The following is a 16227-nucleotide window of genomic DNA, read 5'->3' on the forward strand; positions in this document are numbered from 1 at the left end:
TGGGGGTGGGGCTGGGGAGGCTGGGAGGCCAAGGGCACGGGGAGGGTGGGCGGGCACTCACCCGAGATCTTGGACTGCTGGCTGGCGTAGCTGGAGTTGCGGGAGTGGCCGGAGTGGAACACCTCCTCAGGGCTGGACAGGTTCTGGTCTGGCTCCTCCGGCACCCCTGGAAGCCGGGAGGGGCAGGGGTGACCAGTATGCTCGCTTCTCACTAGTCCTCTCACTGAATGTGGCGGGGTGGGAGTGGGGGGGGCACACTATGTATTTCCACTTAAGAGTTGGAAAAACTCTTAAGAGATGGTTCAGGGGGGCAGCAACCTGTCCTGAGCTACAGGTCAGCACTTGAACCCAGGCTCATTCCTTCATTCCACAAATATCTGGGGGGCGCTCTACTGGGTTGCCAGGGGACAGGAGACAGGGTGTCACAGACACCCAGTGGTGGGAAGGAAGAACACAGGACAAAAAGGACCCACGATTAAGCATAACTGGCAAATGGCCCACAGCAGGGAGTGTATGGGGGGAGGTTGGGTCTGAAATCCAATCTGAAATCAGGGAAGACTTCTCTGAGGAGGTAGCCTTAATGAGTGACCTTCAGGATGTTTGGCAGGGAGCAGGCTAGGTAAGGCATCAGAAAAAAGGCCTTCTAGACCCAAGGACCAGCATCAGCAAAGGCCCTGAGGCTTCAGTGAGCTGGAGTCTGTGCAACTGAAGTGGAGTAAATAAGGGTGGGGAACACACTTTTAGGCACTGGCAGCAGGAAATACAGGGAACCAAGCAGGGTCTGCCTAGGGCTCAGAGAACACCCAGCCACCCACCAGTCCTTCTGGTCTACGTGGGAAGCAATGACTCTTCCATCCTCTTCAGATATGAGCACACCCAGGTCACAGCCTGGACCCTAGGCCTGCCTGTGTCCCCACCCAAAGCCACAAGGCTTTTCAAGTCCCGACAGGTTCTCTGCCTCTGAGGGGCTGCAGGAAGAGAGAGGCTTGTCGAGCTCAAATTCCCACCCTACGCGGGAGAAGCATCTCTTTTCTTACACAAAAGGCACCACATGTGCTGGGGCGCCCTGGTCCCCAGATCGCTCCTCTGGGGACCCCTACCCTGAAGCTGGAGAGAGCAGTGGAACTGGGGAGCCCCCATTCCTGCATGCAGCCGCCAGGCTGAGGCAGGGGAGAAGCCCAGCTTTCTGCTCTGGGTCCCACCTGGCTGGTGTGCAGGAAAAAAGGGGAGGGCAGGAAAGCTGGACCTCAGGGTCAGAGGGTCCCTCTCGGCTCCCAGCCCCGGGGGCAGAACCACCCAGAAAGCAGGGTCTGAGGCCCCGTGCCCTCACTGCTCTTGTGGCAGGTTAGGGCCACCATGTGCCACCCTGCTTACTGATCGGCTTGGGGGTTGTCCACCTCCCAGCTCTGAGCTCACCCCCAGGGACGGGGTGCAGGGGCCAAGGCTCAAGCTTTGTGGGGGGAGGGCCTACTTCATCCCTTACAGCACTGGGCTCCTTTTCCTCTTAATTGCCACACCCACTCCTCTGGGGATTCAGGCTCATTTGCATTTTTCATAACATTAGTAATAATGATAATTTAATGGAAACGTGCTAGGAAATAGAGAGGACGACCCAGGTGCCAGGAAAGGCACACACGTTTTCTCAGTTCATCCCCAGAGCAACCCGGATGTGGTTACTACTGCTGATCCCCCTTTGCAGAGGACGATGCTAAGGCCTGAGAGGTAAACAGCCGGTCAGGGTCACACAGCAAGGAGCAGAACAAGAGCTCCTAGCAGGTCCCTCTGCCAGGAACACAGCACAATACACCCCAGATTCAGCTCAAATGACATCCCTTCAGGAAGCTTTCCCCGGTTGTCCCCAGGCGGACACCTTCTACATCTCTCTCCCAGCTCTCATCACAGTTCTAGGCGGACAAACGTTTGATGTATTTATTGTTCATTGACCCCTGTCTCTCCTGCTCGACCTGGAGAGCCACGAGGCCAGCGACCTGATCTGTCTTGGCCCAGGGTGCTGCTGTGATTCTGGGGCCAGGCAGAGCCTGGATCATGGAGGGGCGCAGGTGCCCACCCGACGGAAGCAAGGGTGGGTGAACACCGCTGCACTGGCTGTCTTCTCAGCAAGTGCCCCCCTTGGGACCTCGGGACCGGGGGAGGTGAAAGCCTTCATCCCAGGAGGAGGGCCGAGGGCAGGTGGGGAACGGTACCTGAGCTGAGGATGGTGGGCCGGGCCTTGGGGGGCCGGGACCCCGTCAAGGAGTTGCTGCTGCCCCCACGGCTGGTCCCGCCACCCTTACACGTCAGCTGCAGGGAGGAATCCTGGCCTGGAATGGAGATGGACTTGGCAGTGGACGGCGGCCTTGGGAAAACAGAGGGAGGTGTGACTGGGGTGCCCCAGCTTGGGGTCAGGAGAAGACAGGGGACGCCACGAGCCTGGAGGAGGGAAGAGTCCCTGCCCCTCCCCCCACAATGTCCAGGACAGAGCCCCCAGCCCTCAGCAGCCTGCACCAGCACTCACGTCTTGAAGCAGGGGTCTCCCGAGAGCAGGAACATCCCAATGGTGACCTGTGCAAAAGCCGGGGCGATGAGCCACGCCCCGTTCAACCCTCCCAGCTCCCCCACAGGTGCCTGGACCCCGTGCTCTGGCTTCAGATGAGCTTGGACTCTGATCCCATCTCTGTCCCTTGCTGGCCCTGGTGACACCACCAAACTTCACTGAAGCCCAGTTTTCTCGTGCAGAGGACAAAACTGATCCTAACAGCTGCCTCGTGGGATGGCAGAGGATGCCTGAGGCGCCTGGCATGGAGTGAGTGAGCAGTGAGTCGGCTACTGTCATTTCAGAACAGCGACTAGACTGTGGGACCCTCAAGGGTGAGGCTGCAGACACTCTCCATCCTCACAGCCCCCAGAGCGGGCGAGGTAGGTGGGAGAGGGGCTCTTGAAGCCTACCCGGTGGGGAGGGGCCCACCCAGCCTGACACAGCATAGGGGTTCACAGAGTCCAACACAGACGGCAGGGGTGTGTGAAAGTTTGTTGAATAAAGCAAAGCAAGAAGTCATTAGAAATGTTTAACATCCACTTGGGCAAAGAGTTTGGCAATGGTTCAAACAAGGCAAGATTTGGGTCCCCGAATTGGGGCTAGGATAAAGTGACAGGTGATGGGGTGAGAAAGAGAATCCCAGGGACACTTCCAACAACAACGGTGCCCGCTGGGGTGAGGCTGAGACTTTTAATGGGTTGTTTCATTTGGCTGTGATAGCAACCTGCCACGTACGTGGTGGCCTCCGGCTGTAGACACAGAAACTGAGACTCAGAATCAGGGGAAATAAATGACTGTCCAAGGTCCTGCAGACAGGACGTGGGGGAGCTGGCCTTGGACCCGAGGCCCCCTTGATCTGGTCTGAGGATGCACTGAGGCCCTGGCTCTCACAAGAGCCAGCCTGGACCTTTCCAGGAGCCTCTGGCTTCTGCAAAAGGTCCAAGAGGCCCCAGCGCCCTTGCCTACCACCTCCTACCCAGCTCTGCCACACGCAGCACGCTCCCACTGGGTCAGCTCACAGGGCTGTGGTTAAGACAAGACTGTTTTCTCAGCCAGGTGGAAGGGTGTGGAGACAAGGAAGAGAGGTGCGCTGGCAGCGGATGCCCCAATATCTCTGTCCCCAGGGGTTCAGGAGGCAGCTGCCCGGGGGGAGGGTGCTGCGCCGGCCACTGGAAACCTTCACGTGGCTGGGCCCTCGGGGCAGCTGCCCAGGTCTGCCGGGTGCAGGGACGGCAGGTCCGTCCACACCCCGGTGCTCTGGAGCTCAGGTGGCCTCGCGTCATGCGCGGCAGTGGTTAGGAGCTGGGCTGCAGGGTCAGGTGCCAGCTTCGCTGTGCCTTCGGGTGGATGACCACCCGAAGGTGGAGCCCCTCCTGTGCAAAACTGGGGTCAGGAAGAGACACCACTCCCTGCCAGGCTGTGGTCAGGCACCATGAGATAAGGGGTGCTGGTCTCACCGCAAGAGACTGTCGGGGTCCACTCCCTGAGCCCCGATTATGGAGGGCAAAACTGAGGCCAGTGGCTGAGTCAGGCCTCCAAGGGGGGTTTCCTGACCCCAGGGCCCACGTCTTCCCAGCGTCTCTCGCTGCCCGTCTGGGGTGAGAACCTGTGTTCTTCGCAACTCCCCAGGGGACTCTGACAGGGAGGTGGTCCGCCCTTCCCCTGCCCCTGGGTGGGAGGGGCGGACAAGGCCCAGAGCCCCCGGTACCTTGAGGATGGAGTTGTCCTGTCGAGTGTTCTTCGTGTCGTAGCCCTCCAGCAGGCAGCAGCGCACCGTGGAACCTGAGCCTGCAAACTCCGCCAGGTTCAAGTCGGCGAAGCCCAGCTGAGCGGGGGACAGAGGAGAGGGTGGGAGGCTGAGGGGAGTGTGAGCACAGCGCTGGTGGCCCAGGGGTGAGCTGGGCCGGCGGCGGGGGGGCTGGAGCCCTGGGCCCGCCCCACAGCCCTGGCGGACTGTTGCATAACCGGCACCCAAGGACACGGGCCCCGGCTGGCGGCTCCACGTGGCAAAGCCAGGAGCTCACATCCCCGGGCTGCACAAAGCACCCTTTGTGCCGTGTCCCGGCGTGCACCAGGGCAGCGCCCGAGATGAAAGGACATTGTTGTCTGCGACACAGACGCACTGTTCCCGGGGAAACAAGGCCGTGCTGTGGGAGCTGCCGAGCCAGCAGGCAGGAGGGGAGGCCAGGCCCGTGGGAACTTGGCGCTGGGGTGGGTGGATGGATGGGTGGAGGGCATTCTGCTGGGCAGGCGGGAGACCCTGGTGAGGGTGGGAGCCAAGGGCCAGTGGGAACCCCAAGCTGTCACGAGATGCAGAGGGGAGACTGGGGTGGGGAGGGAAGTGAGAAAGTGGAAGAACAGGGTGGATGAGCTGAGAAGGCCTCCTGGACGGAAGCCACATCTGCCAGACCTGGAGGCTGGGGTGCGGGGGGTGGGTGCTGGGTTTAGGGACCTGGAGGACAAATCAAGCTAAGCGGGGACATTCATTGAGCACCTGCTGCACGCAAGTCTCTACTGCAGAATGTAGGGGGCATGCTTCAGACCCAGAAACTAAGGCTCAGAGCAGGCAAGTGACCTGCTCAGGGGCTCACACACCTTATCTGGCAGAGCCAGGACTGAAACGAGGCCTGATTAGTGTCAGATCTCCCCGCCTTTCTGGGCCTCAGTTTCTTCCTCTGATTAAAGGGACCTGAGCCTGTAGTGGGACTTCCCAGGTGGTCCAGTGGTAAAGAACCCACCTTTCAATGCAGGAGACCTAAGAGACACAAGTTCAGTCCCTGGGTGGGGAGGATCCCCTGGAGGAGGGCATGGCAACCCATTCCAGTATTCTTGCCTGGAGAAACCCATGGACAGAGGACCCTGGTGGGCTACAGTCCGTGGGGCTGCAGAGTTGGACACGACTAAAATGACTTAGCACGCACACAAGAGCCTGTGACGGAAGGGAAGGGCCTGGGAGGCCTGACAGGTGACACAGCAGGTTTGTGGGGGGAGGGGGAGGGAGGTGGATGCTCCTGCCGTTTGCTGGCCTTTTCTTCCCTGGCTGTCCTTCTCCCACGTGCGTCACCAGGAGGAGAAATCTCCACTCTAAGAGCACCTTCTGCAGCCCGGTTCTAGCCACCCTGCCCTCTGCTTCTGGGCAGGGTGTTGGCACCCGGGACAGGGCACAGGGCACGGCCATGTCCACTGAACTTCCTGAGCTCTGGTCGGTGGGAAGGGACTCACCCCGCTTATTGCCTGCCTCAGGCTCTTCATGCAGGGTGAGGTGAGACAAAGACATGTCCCCTCTGGACTGACTGAGCCCACCTCCCTGCTGCTGGGTGCCTCCCCGGGCCCCAGAGGGTGGGCGAGAGGCCCCACAAGAAGGGGGGCTCAGGGCAGAGCAGGCTGTCTCAAAGCCAGAGGTAACCCTTCCAGAGCCGTCTTCCCCCACTTTCCCCAGTGGAAAAGGCTTTAAATGGGAAGGCCTGAAGTGTCTGTGGGCAAGGGGAAACCTGCCCACCACACAGACGTGCAGCCACAGGGGTGACTGAGCCCCCTTCACCCAGCCAGACGAGGGGAGCCTCCACTGTTAGAAAGCGAAAGGAAACTGTGATGACACAAAACATGCCCGCGCTGTACTGGGCGGCTAAAATAAAGGTTTCAGAATCTGCAGGACAAGTCCCTCTAGTGAATTTAAAAATCCCATCACCCGCGTGTGCTCAGGTACCCCCGTGGGGGCTCCTCGTATGACCCTCTAAACCACATTCACCCGCGTGTGCTCCGGTACCCCCGTGGGGCTCCTCGCATGATCCTCTAAACCACATGCGTGTGTTTTATTCACTGCTCTGTATGAGATAGTTCATGCATTTTTCTTCTGCTGCTTCTTTTTAAAAGTATTTATTGATTGATTTGGCTTTACTGGATCTTAGTCGAGGCATGTGGGATCTAGTTCCCTGACCAGGGATGGAACCTGGGCCCCTTGCACTGGGAGTGTGGAGTCTTAGCCACTGGACCACCAGGGAAGTCCCCCGCTTCAGGCATTTTTGTTTTCTTAAGAGGTCTGGAAGGGTGTGAGGAGGAGGCACGCGGTGGGAAGCTCTCTACCATCTGTGCTGCGATGAGCATCCGCTGCCTTTACATTAAACGCAGAGGCTGTCAATCAAGATATTTCCAAAAACTAATACATCTCATAGATGGCAGGGCGTCTTCTGTTTGGGGCAAGAGAGGTGGCTGGAGGTTCTTCTTAGAGCTTCTCTCATGCCTGCCCCATCCCGTCCCACCCCGCTGCCCCTTCACCTGGCCTGGCTTACCTTGGAATAAGCCTTTCCACCTTTCAGCTCCTGCAAGGGAAAGAGACACGGGGATGAGGATGGCTAGGGAATCCCAGCGACCTAAAGGGTCTTCCCAATCCTCTCCGCCCCCTTCCCCACCAGACCCGCAGGGGAGGAGGACAGGAAATGAGGTAGCCTGACTCAGGGGATGGCCCGGAGGCACCAGCCCGGTGGTCCTGGCAGCCCCCGCCGGCCTCACCTTGCGCACAGACACACGGAAGATGCAGGGGTCGAGCAGGCCGGTGGCCGGGTTGGCGCTCATCTTACACACGAAGGTGAACCTCTTCCGCCACCGCACGCAGTTCTCCTGCACCTCCTCCCTGTGGGCACAAGGGGTGGGGGTCCACGTTAAGGGAGGTGAGGGCCCTGCCTCCTGCGGGGATGGGTGGGGAGCCCTCACTTTTCGCTTTGTATCACAAAGTGACTGCATTTTCGTAACAAGAGTCTGCTTGTGGAAGTGTGATGAAAACAACAACAAAAACAAGATAAAAAGGGGGAAAAAAAACCACAAGGCAAGCGAGGGTGAGAGCAGGCTGGGCCGCCGGCGGGGAGGGGGCAGCCGTGTGTTTCCAGCACTGCCTGCCCCCCAGCCCCCACCTTGTTCTGGGGCCTCCTTCGGCTGCTACGTCCCCCCTCCCACTGGACTGCCGCTGGCCATCTCGAGTGAGCCTCACAAAGGTGTTCCCGGGATGGACTGCCAGCCCTTTTCACAGATGAAGAAACTGAGGCTAGATAAACTGCGCAGCGTCACCCAGCCAGGAAGCAGCTGTGCCCTCAGTCCAGTGCTGCCTGGCTCCAGAGCCCCCTTCTTCACCAGCAGTAACAGCGACGATAAGAATAACTACAGCAACAATAGCAAACTCAGCACACTTCCTACGTGCCAGGCACCGTCCAAAGCCACTGGAGCCTGCTCCAAGCGCTGGCGATCCACGGTCACGCTAACCCTCCCAGCAACTGTCTGCAGCAGCTACCGTCAGTAGTCCAAGCCCACATTCAAAGAAAACGGGACCTCTGGGGCTAAGACTTCAGCCCAAGGCCCACCACAAGCAGAGCAGAACAGGGATTTGAACCCAAGCCGCCTGGCTCTGTGCCACAGGCATGTTCTCCCCACTGGGTCGGGGGTAGGAGGGGACAAGCTGGCTTTCCAGCTCCTGGAGCTCCTCCTGGGCCTGGGGAGCATGACCAAGCACCCTCCCGCCAGTTCAGCACCCCCGCCCCCGCCACTGGGGAGGTGCCTTGTGCCCGGGAGGGTGAATGGGGCCGGCAGGAGCGGTTCCCCCAGCCTCTCCAGCTGCGGCGGCCCTGGAGGTGGAGGTCGGGGGGGGGGGGGTGCAAGTAGTTGTGACTTCTCACGTGAAGGAGATGAGGTCCCCCCCACCCCCCCGCAGGGCAGGATGTGCTCAGGAAGGGAGGGGCCCACGTGAGAGACATTATCTCCAGCCTCATCCCACCTAACAGGAACGGCTGAGCGGACAGCTGAGGAAGTGACTGCTCCACCCCCTGGAGACTGGAAGGGCTCGGGTTAGCGGCCAGATTGGGGCCCGAGGGCATAGGGTCAGCACAGGTTGAGCATCTCCTGAACACTTGCTTCCCCCGGCAACTCTGGAAGGAGACAGACTCTGTGCCACCCCTTCTATACAGTTGAGGGCACTGAGGCTCCCCCAAGAGACGGGCAAAGCAGGATCCGAGCTTAGGGCTGGCCAATTACAGGGTCAGAGTGCCCAGCCATCGTCTTGGTTCACGGGTCAGCGGCTTGGGAGAGGCTGGCACGTGGAACCCACGAGGGTCGTGGGGCCAGTTGCAACATGCTTGGTCCCCGAGGCATCTATCTGGGTCTCTCAGTCCCAAGTATGTGCCGCATGCTGGACACTGCAGTGGACTGGATTCACAGACTTGACATTTGACAGTCACCCCAGTGATGACTCAGTGTCACCAGGACAGGGTGGGGGAAAGGGTGAGTCAGCTAGGAAGGTTACTAGCTGCAGAGATGGCATTCAGGCACAGACCCGAATGCAGAGAAGGGGAGTAGCCAGTGGGGGAGACAGTTGCCAGCAGAGGGAACTGCATGAGTGGGAAACGAACATACTCTTGGGTTCTCAGCCGATGAAGGCCCCCGAGCCAAGCCTCTATGAGGAGCTCCCTTCTGGCCCCACGAGGCTTTGAGGATGGGACCAAGGCTTCCCCACGTCCTGCCAGGGCTGTGATGGAAGCAACACGACTCAGCCAGGCAGACCCGGGCTCGCAACCTCACACTGTGCAGCTCAGGCTGGGGCCTAACCTCTGCATCGGCATCGGTGAAACAGGCACAGAAGCCACTCATCGCGGGCACCTGAGAGCATTCAGGGAGGTGTGCCCAGCAAGGGCCAGGCCTAGGGAGGCCCCCTGAGACATGTCTTATCTGATGAAGACACTGGAGTCTAGGGGCACTCAATCACCAAGATGCTCTGACCTTGTTAGGAAGGTGAGCTCCAGCAACCCCAGCAGACTGGGGACAGATAGAAAAGGTCAGGGCTCGAGAGGAGGGGGAGAGGAAGGGAGAGTTCCCAACCCCCTGGTGGACAAAGGGCAGGAAGCAGGTGCCCCAGGAGAAGTGGGGGCCCCAGGCCAGAGCATCCACCGTGGTGGCCCTCCTCCTTCATTCATCACATAATTGTCACCGACTGTGTACCAGCCCGTTCTGTGCACTGGGACCGCAGCAGTGACCAGCTTACATTTTGCTGGAAGGAAGAACTAAAACTACCTCTACTGGCAGGCGACTTGATCTGCTATGCAAAAAATCCGAAGGAAGCCTCTACCTATTAGAATACATGAGTTCAGCCAGGTTGCAGAATACAAGGTCAATATACAAAAATCAATGACCTCCTGTATACTAGTGGACATCCACAATGAAATGAAAGAGTTTCGTTTACAATAGTATCAAAAAGAATAAATTTAACAAAAGAACTATAAAACATATGCTCTGCAAAACTACAAACTATCAATACCTTACTGAAAGAAATTCAAGAATATCTAAGTAAATGGAAAGACATCCCATAGTCGTGGACAGAAAGATTTAATCTTGTTAAGATGACAGTACTCCCAAATTGGTCTAAAAATTCAACACAATCCCTATCAAAATCTCAGCTGACGTTCCTGCCGAAAATTGAAAAGTTGATCCTAAACCTTAGAAACTCAAGGGACCAGAATAATCAAAACAATCTTGAACATTAAAGTAAAGGATTCACATGTCTTGACTGCAAAATTCTACAAAGCTACAATAATTAAGAAAGTGTGGTTCTGGCGTAAGGATGGATACAAAGATTCAAGGAATAGAATTGCGAGTCCAGAAATAAATCTTCACATTTATGGTAAATTAATTTTAACAAAGGTACAAATGGGGGAGAGAATAGCCTTTTTAACAAAAGTTGCTGGGACAACTGATATTCACATTCAAAAGAATGAAGTAGGACCCACTTTTCACCCCACGTACAACAATTAACTCAAAATGAATCAAAGGCCTAAGTTGAAGAGCAAAAAACTATAAAATTCTTAGAAGAAAACATAGGGGTAATGCTTCATGGTCTGTGATGAGCCAACATTTTCTTAGCTATGACACCAAAAGTGCAAGCAGTAAGATAAAAATATAGATATACCGAACTTCATAAAAATTTAAAAACCCTGTGATTCAAAGAACACCATCAAAACAGTGCAAAGACACCCACAGAACAAGAGAAAATATTTGCAAATCATGTATATAAGGGACCTGTAGTTAGAGTATATAAAGAGCTCTTACAACTCAAAAATAAAGACAGATAACCCAATTTAAAAATAGGCAGATAGACATTTCTCCAACGAAGATATACAAATGGCCAATAAACACAGGAGAAGATGCTCAACATCAGTAACTATCAGAGAAACACAGATCACAAGTGTAACAAGCGACCACTTCACACCCACCAGAACAGCTATAATCAAGGCGGACAATAACCACTGTTGATGAGGATGTGGAGAAACTGGAACGCTCGTGCACTGCTGGCAGGGGTGTAAATGGTGCAGCTGCTTTGGAGAACAGCCTGGCAGTTCCTCAAGTGGTTAAGCTACAGTTACCATATGACTCAGCAATTCTACTCCTAGGTATAAAGCCAAGAGAAATGAAACATATGTCCATACGAAAATTTGTACACAGATGTACACAGCAGCATTATTCAAAATAGCCAAAAAAGGGAAAGCAAACCAGATGTCCAGCAACTGGTGAATGGATACATAAAGTGTGATACATCCAAACAACAGAAGGTTATTCAGCAGTCCAAAGAGCGCCTAAACATGCTGCAGTGTGAACTACCCTTGAAAACATTCTGCTTAGTGAGAGAAGCCAGTCCTAAAGAGCATACACTGCATGATTCAGTTTCTAAGAAATGTCCAGAAGAGGCAGACTCATAAGAGACAGAAAGACTGATGACCGCCAGGAGATGGGGGAGTTGGGGGAAAAAATGGGAATAACTGCTAATGGGCACGGAGTTGCTTTTTAGGGTGATGGAAGCAGCCTAATATTGCCTGTGCTGACAGCCACAACCCTGTGAATACACTAAAAACTTCAAATGGGTGAGCTGTGAGGTGTGTGAACTGCAGCTCAAAGAACAAGTTACCGAAACCAAAACAAAAGCATGGTAGTTCAAGTAGAGAGGAAAATGGGGCACAGAGAACAGGGAAGGTGGGTGGGGAGTACCGGACGGAGATGAGACACGGGGAGCTGCTCCTCTGGGCAGGGGGTAGGGAAAGCCCTGTGGCAGTGATGTCTGATCAAGGTCTGCAGTGAAGTGAGGGTGTAGGCTGAGCAAAGGCTGGGGGAAGAGCCGTCCTGACGCATGAACAGCAAGTGCAAAGGCCCTGAGGTAGAAACAAACGTGGGGGTTCAGGGGCTGAATGGGACTGGGGAGGGGAGCAGAGGGGATGAGGCAGTGGAGGAAGCAGGGTTAGGTAACGCTGGACCGTGGTGAGAACGCTTGAGCCTTCCCCGACAGTGCCTCGGTCTTGCCACGATGGATTCTGGGCTGAGGGCAGCCCGGAGGAGGTGGGTGGAGGGGCACAAAGACTAGACCCCTTCCCATCGGGCAGAGGCCCCAAGCCTGAAAGCAGGGAAAGCTAGTGGGCAGCCGGGGCGCCAGAGCAGAGCCTCGGCCCCCGCCAGCCCTTCCACTGGCCTGAGCCAGCCCAGGAGCGGCAGCTGCTGCTGCAGTCTGAAGAGGAAGCTCACAGTGCCGGGCGTGCTGAAACACCCAGAGGAATCAGGATCAGTGTCTGGGAATGAAAGCCGGTATCGAATTGTGCGTTCTCTCCCTTCCCTTTTGTGAGTCTGCCATGGGAACACCGGGCCAGGAAGCCTCCCTGACGGTGGTTCCCGCGGGCCTGGCCAGAGAAAGCCTCGGGGACCCCTCCCAGGCTCGGGTGACAGGCAGCTTCCTCTCCCGCTGTGGGAAGGTGGGCCGGGGCAGGGCTCACGGGATCAGTCCCGCGCCTCCCTCATGTTTCCACAGGGCTCTAAACACACACTATTAAGTCCCGCCACTCCCACGGAAGAAGCGCGGGGCCTCACCCTGGCGCACCCCGGGAGGTCACGGCAAGGATAAAACAAGCACCCCAGCAGCGGCCACTCCCTGAGGGCCTACTGTGTGCTGCCCAGAACTCTTCAGCACTGGCTGTTACGATGGCCCACTTCACAGATGAGGAAAATGAGGCTCGTTAAGGCTGAGAAACCCAGTCACAGAGCAGTGAGGAGCGCTCGGTCCTGACTCGGGGCCCATCTGTGTCCAGAGCCAGGGACGGCACAGCCAGGACCCAGCCCTGCAGACGCCTCCAGGGCCCTCTGGAGAGAGGGAGCCAGGACCCCCAGCCAGGTGGTCCCTGGCACAGGCAGGGATAATGGGGGGAGATGAATATAGACTCAGGGGACGGGGGCATTCATTAAAAAAAAAAAAGCAAGAATTAAGATGCCAAGCAGAGGACCAGGAGCCCTAGGTGGGAGCTGAGTTTAGCCAGGTTTAAGGAAATCTCAGGGCTTGATTCACTGAAGAAGAAACTCTCATGAAGCACTTACTAGGTGTCAGGTACTCCTGAAGGACCTAAGAACATAAACAGTGAACAAAACAAAAAAATTCTGCCTTCAAGGGGCTTATAGTCTGACAGTAGGTAGGAGGCAGATGAAATGAGGTAAACACACAGCAGATGGTGGGAAGTGCTGTGGAGGAAGGAGCCTGAGGGCAAGACGGCCAGGAAAGGTGTTGATGGGAAGGGGACACCTGAGCAAAAAGCTGAAGCAGGTGAGAGAGTGACGACAATGTAGACACCTGGGGGAAGAATCCAGAAGTAAGGGACAGTCAGTGCAAAGGCCCTGAGGTGGGAATCTGCCTGGCATGTTTAGGGAGGCCACGGGCCAAGAAGGCACCACGCCCCAGGAATAGCAAGGGCCCCTCTTCGGGGCTGCAATGGCCCTGAAGGTGACCAGGATGCTGAAAGCTGAGCACAACCTGACACCAGCCATGAGTCGATGGACTGTGGCCCAAGGGGCGGGGGCAGGGATGGGGCCTGGGCGGGCAATGTGGATCTCTGCACACATTCCTGACTCCCCAGGTGCGATGAGCAGGACGCGGGGAACAGGGAGGGCATGAAAAAATTACAAGTGAGCCTCTATGACAAAAAATCATCCAGAAGATGCTCATTAAGAAGAACACACAGGGCTGGGAGGCTTCCCTGGTGTCTGGTGGCTGAGACTCCACACTCTCAATGCAGGGGCCTGGGTTCGATCCCTGGTCAGAGAACTAGATCCCACGTGCCGCGACTAAGATCCAGTGCAGTCAAATAAATTTTAAAAAGGAAAAAAATAACACACTCACAGGACTGTGCATCCTCTCGCCCACCCTGCTTCCCCTGCCAACGTGGCTTAGAATGGGCTGAGGACTGGAATGTAAAGATGACGGCACCAAACCCAAAGAGGACACCATCGAGAGCCCTAGGCTGCGGGTTCCCAAACTGAGCGGCCCGCTCCACCTGCAAAGGGGCAGGAAGGGACAGTGGCTGAGGCAAGGAGGGAGCTTGGGCCGGGTCTGGCTAATGTGGGGTGAGGGACTGCAGGGCCACTGTTTTCATGTCTCTCCAAGAATTGTTTCTGTAATTGAACTTGAAATTGAAAAATGAGAAAAGTGTCTGAGGTTAGAAAAACAGTGAAAGTGTTAAGTCGTTCAGTTGTGTCCACCTCTGTGACCCCATGGACTACAGCCCGCCAGGTTCCTCTGTCCATGGGATTTCCCAGGCAAGAATACTGGAGTGGGTAGCCATTCCCTTCTCCAGGGGATCTTCCCAACCCAGGGATTGAACGCGGGTCTCCTACATTGCAGGCAGATACCTTACCGTGTCTGAGCCACCAGGGAAGCCCTGTGAGGTTAGAAGGGCTGGTCAAAAGCCTAAAGGATTTGATGCCCACCTACCTGATTTAAGGTCTAGGCCAACACTCGTCCTCCTGGCAGGACTGGGCAGCCCCTTGTAAGAGACAAAGATGGCCCCAAACCTCCCTCGCCTGGGGTTTCAGGGTTTGAGTCCACGCTGCCAGGGACAGGTAATTACAGAGACTGGGTTTGCAGGGGAGTTTCGTTTTTAGCTTTAAGATATACAATTAGACGTCCAAACCCCAGAGAGGCAGGGCGAGGCCTCTCCACCCACCGCAGCCTGCCGGTGGCCCTCGCAGTGACAGAATTCAGCTATTTCTGTGCTGTCCTGAAATAGAGCAGAGCACCCTACCAGGCTGGTGTCTCCCTCAGAGCTCCCCTGGCCCCAGATCCTGACCAGGGCCTCTCTTATGCATCCACAAAGCCTCCCTGTGGGCGCCAGCTCGGTGCCAGGCCCACGCAGGCAGGGGGTACACAACCAGAGCAGACATCCTCAGGAGCCCCCAGCTCAGTGGGGAGACACACTTACGCAAAAGTCAAGTGCAAGTCAGTCATGTCCAACTCTTTGCAACCCCACGGACTATAGAGTCCACGGACTTCTCCAGGCCAGAACACTGGAGTGGGCAGCCCTTCCCTTCTCCAGGGATCTTCCCAACCAACCCAGGTCTCCTGCACTGCAGACAGATTCTTTACCAGTTGAGCCACAAGGAAAGCCCAATTACACAAAAACTGACTTGGCAACTGTTGCCAGCATCCTAGGAAGGGAAGGGGCTGCAAGCGAGCTGAAGAGATCAGGGGCCTGACTGGGTCGGGGGCAGTGACCCCACACCTGGGACTTCAGTGCTGGGGCTGGCTGGATGAAGACACAGGGAGATGGGCCAGGCGGTGGGAAGAGCCTAGGACCATCTGGAAGGAAGGAGGCCGGGGTGGGGCGGGACCAGGCAGGTGAGGGCGAGGTGCATGAGTGACCTGGAGGCCCGTCACCGGGAGCCGGGACTGCATCTATGAAAGGGTGATCCCCCCCACCATGTGGGGCTGTCTGGTGACCCACTGGGCTGTGTGCAGCTCCTTTCTCCTCTGCTCAGCCCAAGGGGGATACAAAGAGTTCTGCCAATCTGGGGTGCAGGGGTGTGGTGACTACGTCATCCTAGCATCCGTCCCACCATGTATCAGGGACCAAGAGAAAGGCAGCCGACCACCTTTGCGGCCCCACACAGATGGGGGCACAGGGCATCTCTCGGCCAGCACTGCCTCCCCAGAGCTCACAACAAGAGCTGCACGGAGCAGGACTCTTGTTCGAGAATGTCCTCCTGCCTCCAGGCTCATCTTTAATCAGCAGTAAAACCCAGCCCTCTCATTGAGCCTGTTCTACAGGACACATGTTTTGTATACACGGGCATCGTCTTCTACCACAATCCTAGGAGGTATGTGCCAGTGTTGGTCCCATTTTACAGATGAAGAAACTGAGATCCAGGGAGGGGCAGAACAAGCCCAACCAAGGCGGGACAGAATAGGGTCAGAGGCTGACCCAAGGCCACCCCTTCACTTCTTCCCCGTGTTGTTGTCCCTCAAAAGCAGGAAGGAAAGTGGACACCTGGGTGGAGCAAATGTTTCTTCCCAGGCTCCCAGCAACTGAAAGGCCAGGAAGCGAGCCACCATTCTTAGCCTTTCAGATGGAGAAATATGGGGCTCCCAGCGAGAGCCCCCTACCCCCAGAGTCGGGGTTCCGTGGTTCCCCAAGGGTGGCTCACTGGCACATCCCTAGCTCCTGGCCCAGACCAGCCTCACTGCCCAGAAAATGTAAGATCCCAGAGCCTTAGCAATGGCAACCCACTCCAGTACTCTTGCCTGGAAAAATCCCATGGATGGAGGAGTCTGGTAGGCTGCAGTCCATGGGGTCGCAAAGAGTCAGACATGACTGAGCGACTTCCCTTTCACTTTTCACTTTCATGCACTGGAGAAG

General features: G+C 56.4%; 1 protein-coding gene across 2 annotated transcripts in view; it reads right to left on the reverse strand.

The window, feature by feature from the left end:
* EEIG1 (estrogen-induced osteoclastogenesis regulator 1) overlaps window positions 1-16227 on the reverse strand; it is a 36726-nt gene that overhangs the window by 5343 nt on the left and 15156 nt on the right. For both annotated transcript variants that reach the window (XM_055541253.1, XM_055541252.1), the window contains exons 2-7: window positions 7046-7166; window positions 6826-6855; window positions 4245-4361; window positions 2516-2562; window positions 2205-2356; window positions 62-166 (exon numbers count right to left, since the gene is read on the reverse strand). In XM_055541253.1, coding sequence (XP_055397228.1) covers window positions 62-166; window positions 2205-2356; window positions 2516-2562; window positions 4245-4361; window positions 6826-6855; window positions 7046-7166 — 572 coding nt within the window. The remainder of the gene's footprint in view (window positions 1-61; window positions 167-2204; window positions 2357-2515; window positions 2563-4244; window positions 4362-6825; window positions 6856-7045; window positions 7167-16227) is intronic.

This window comes from Bubalus kerabau, chromosome 11 (genome assembly GCF_029407905.1).
Source record: "Bubalus kerabau isolate K-KA32 ecotype Philippines breed swamp buffalo chromosome 11, PCC_UOA_SB_1v2, whole genome shotgun sequence".
Taxonomy (NCBI): Eukaryota; Metazoa; Chordata; class Mammalia; order Artiodactyla; family Bovidae; genus Bubalus; species Bubalus kerabau.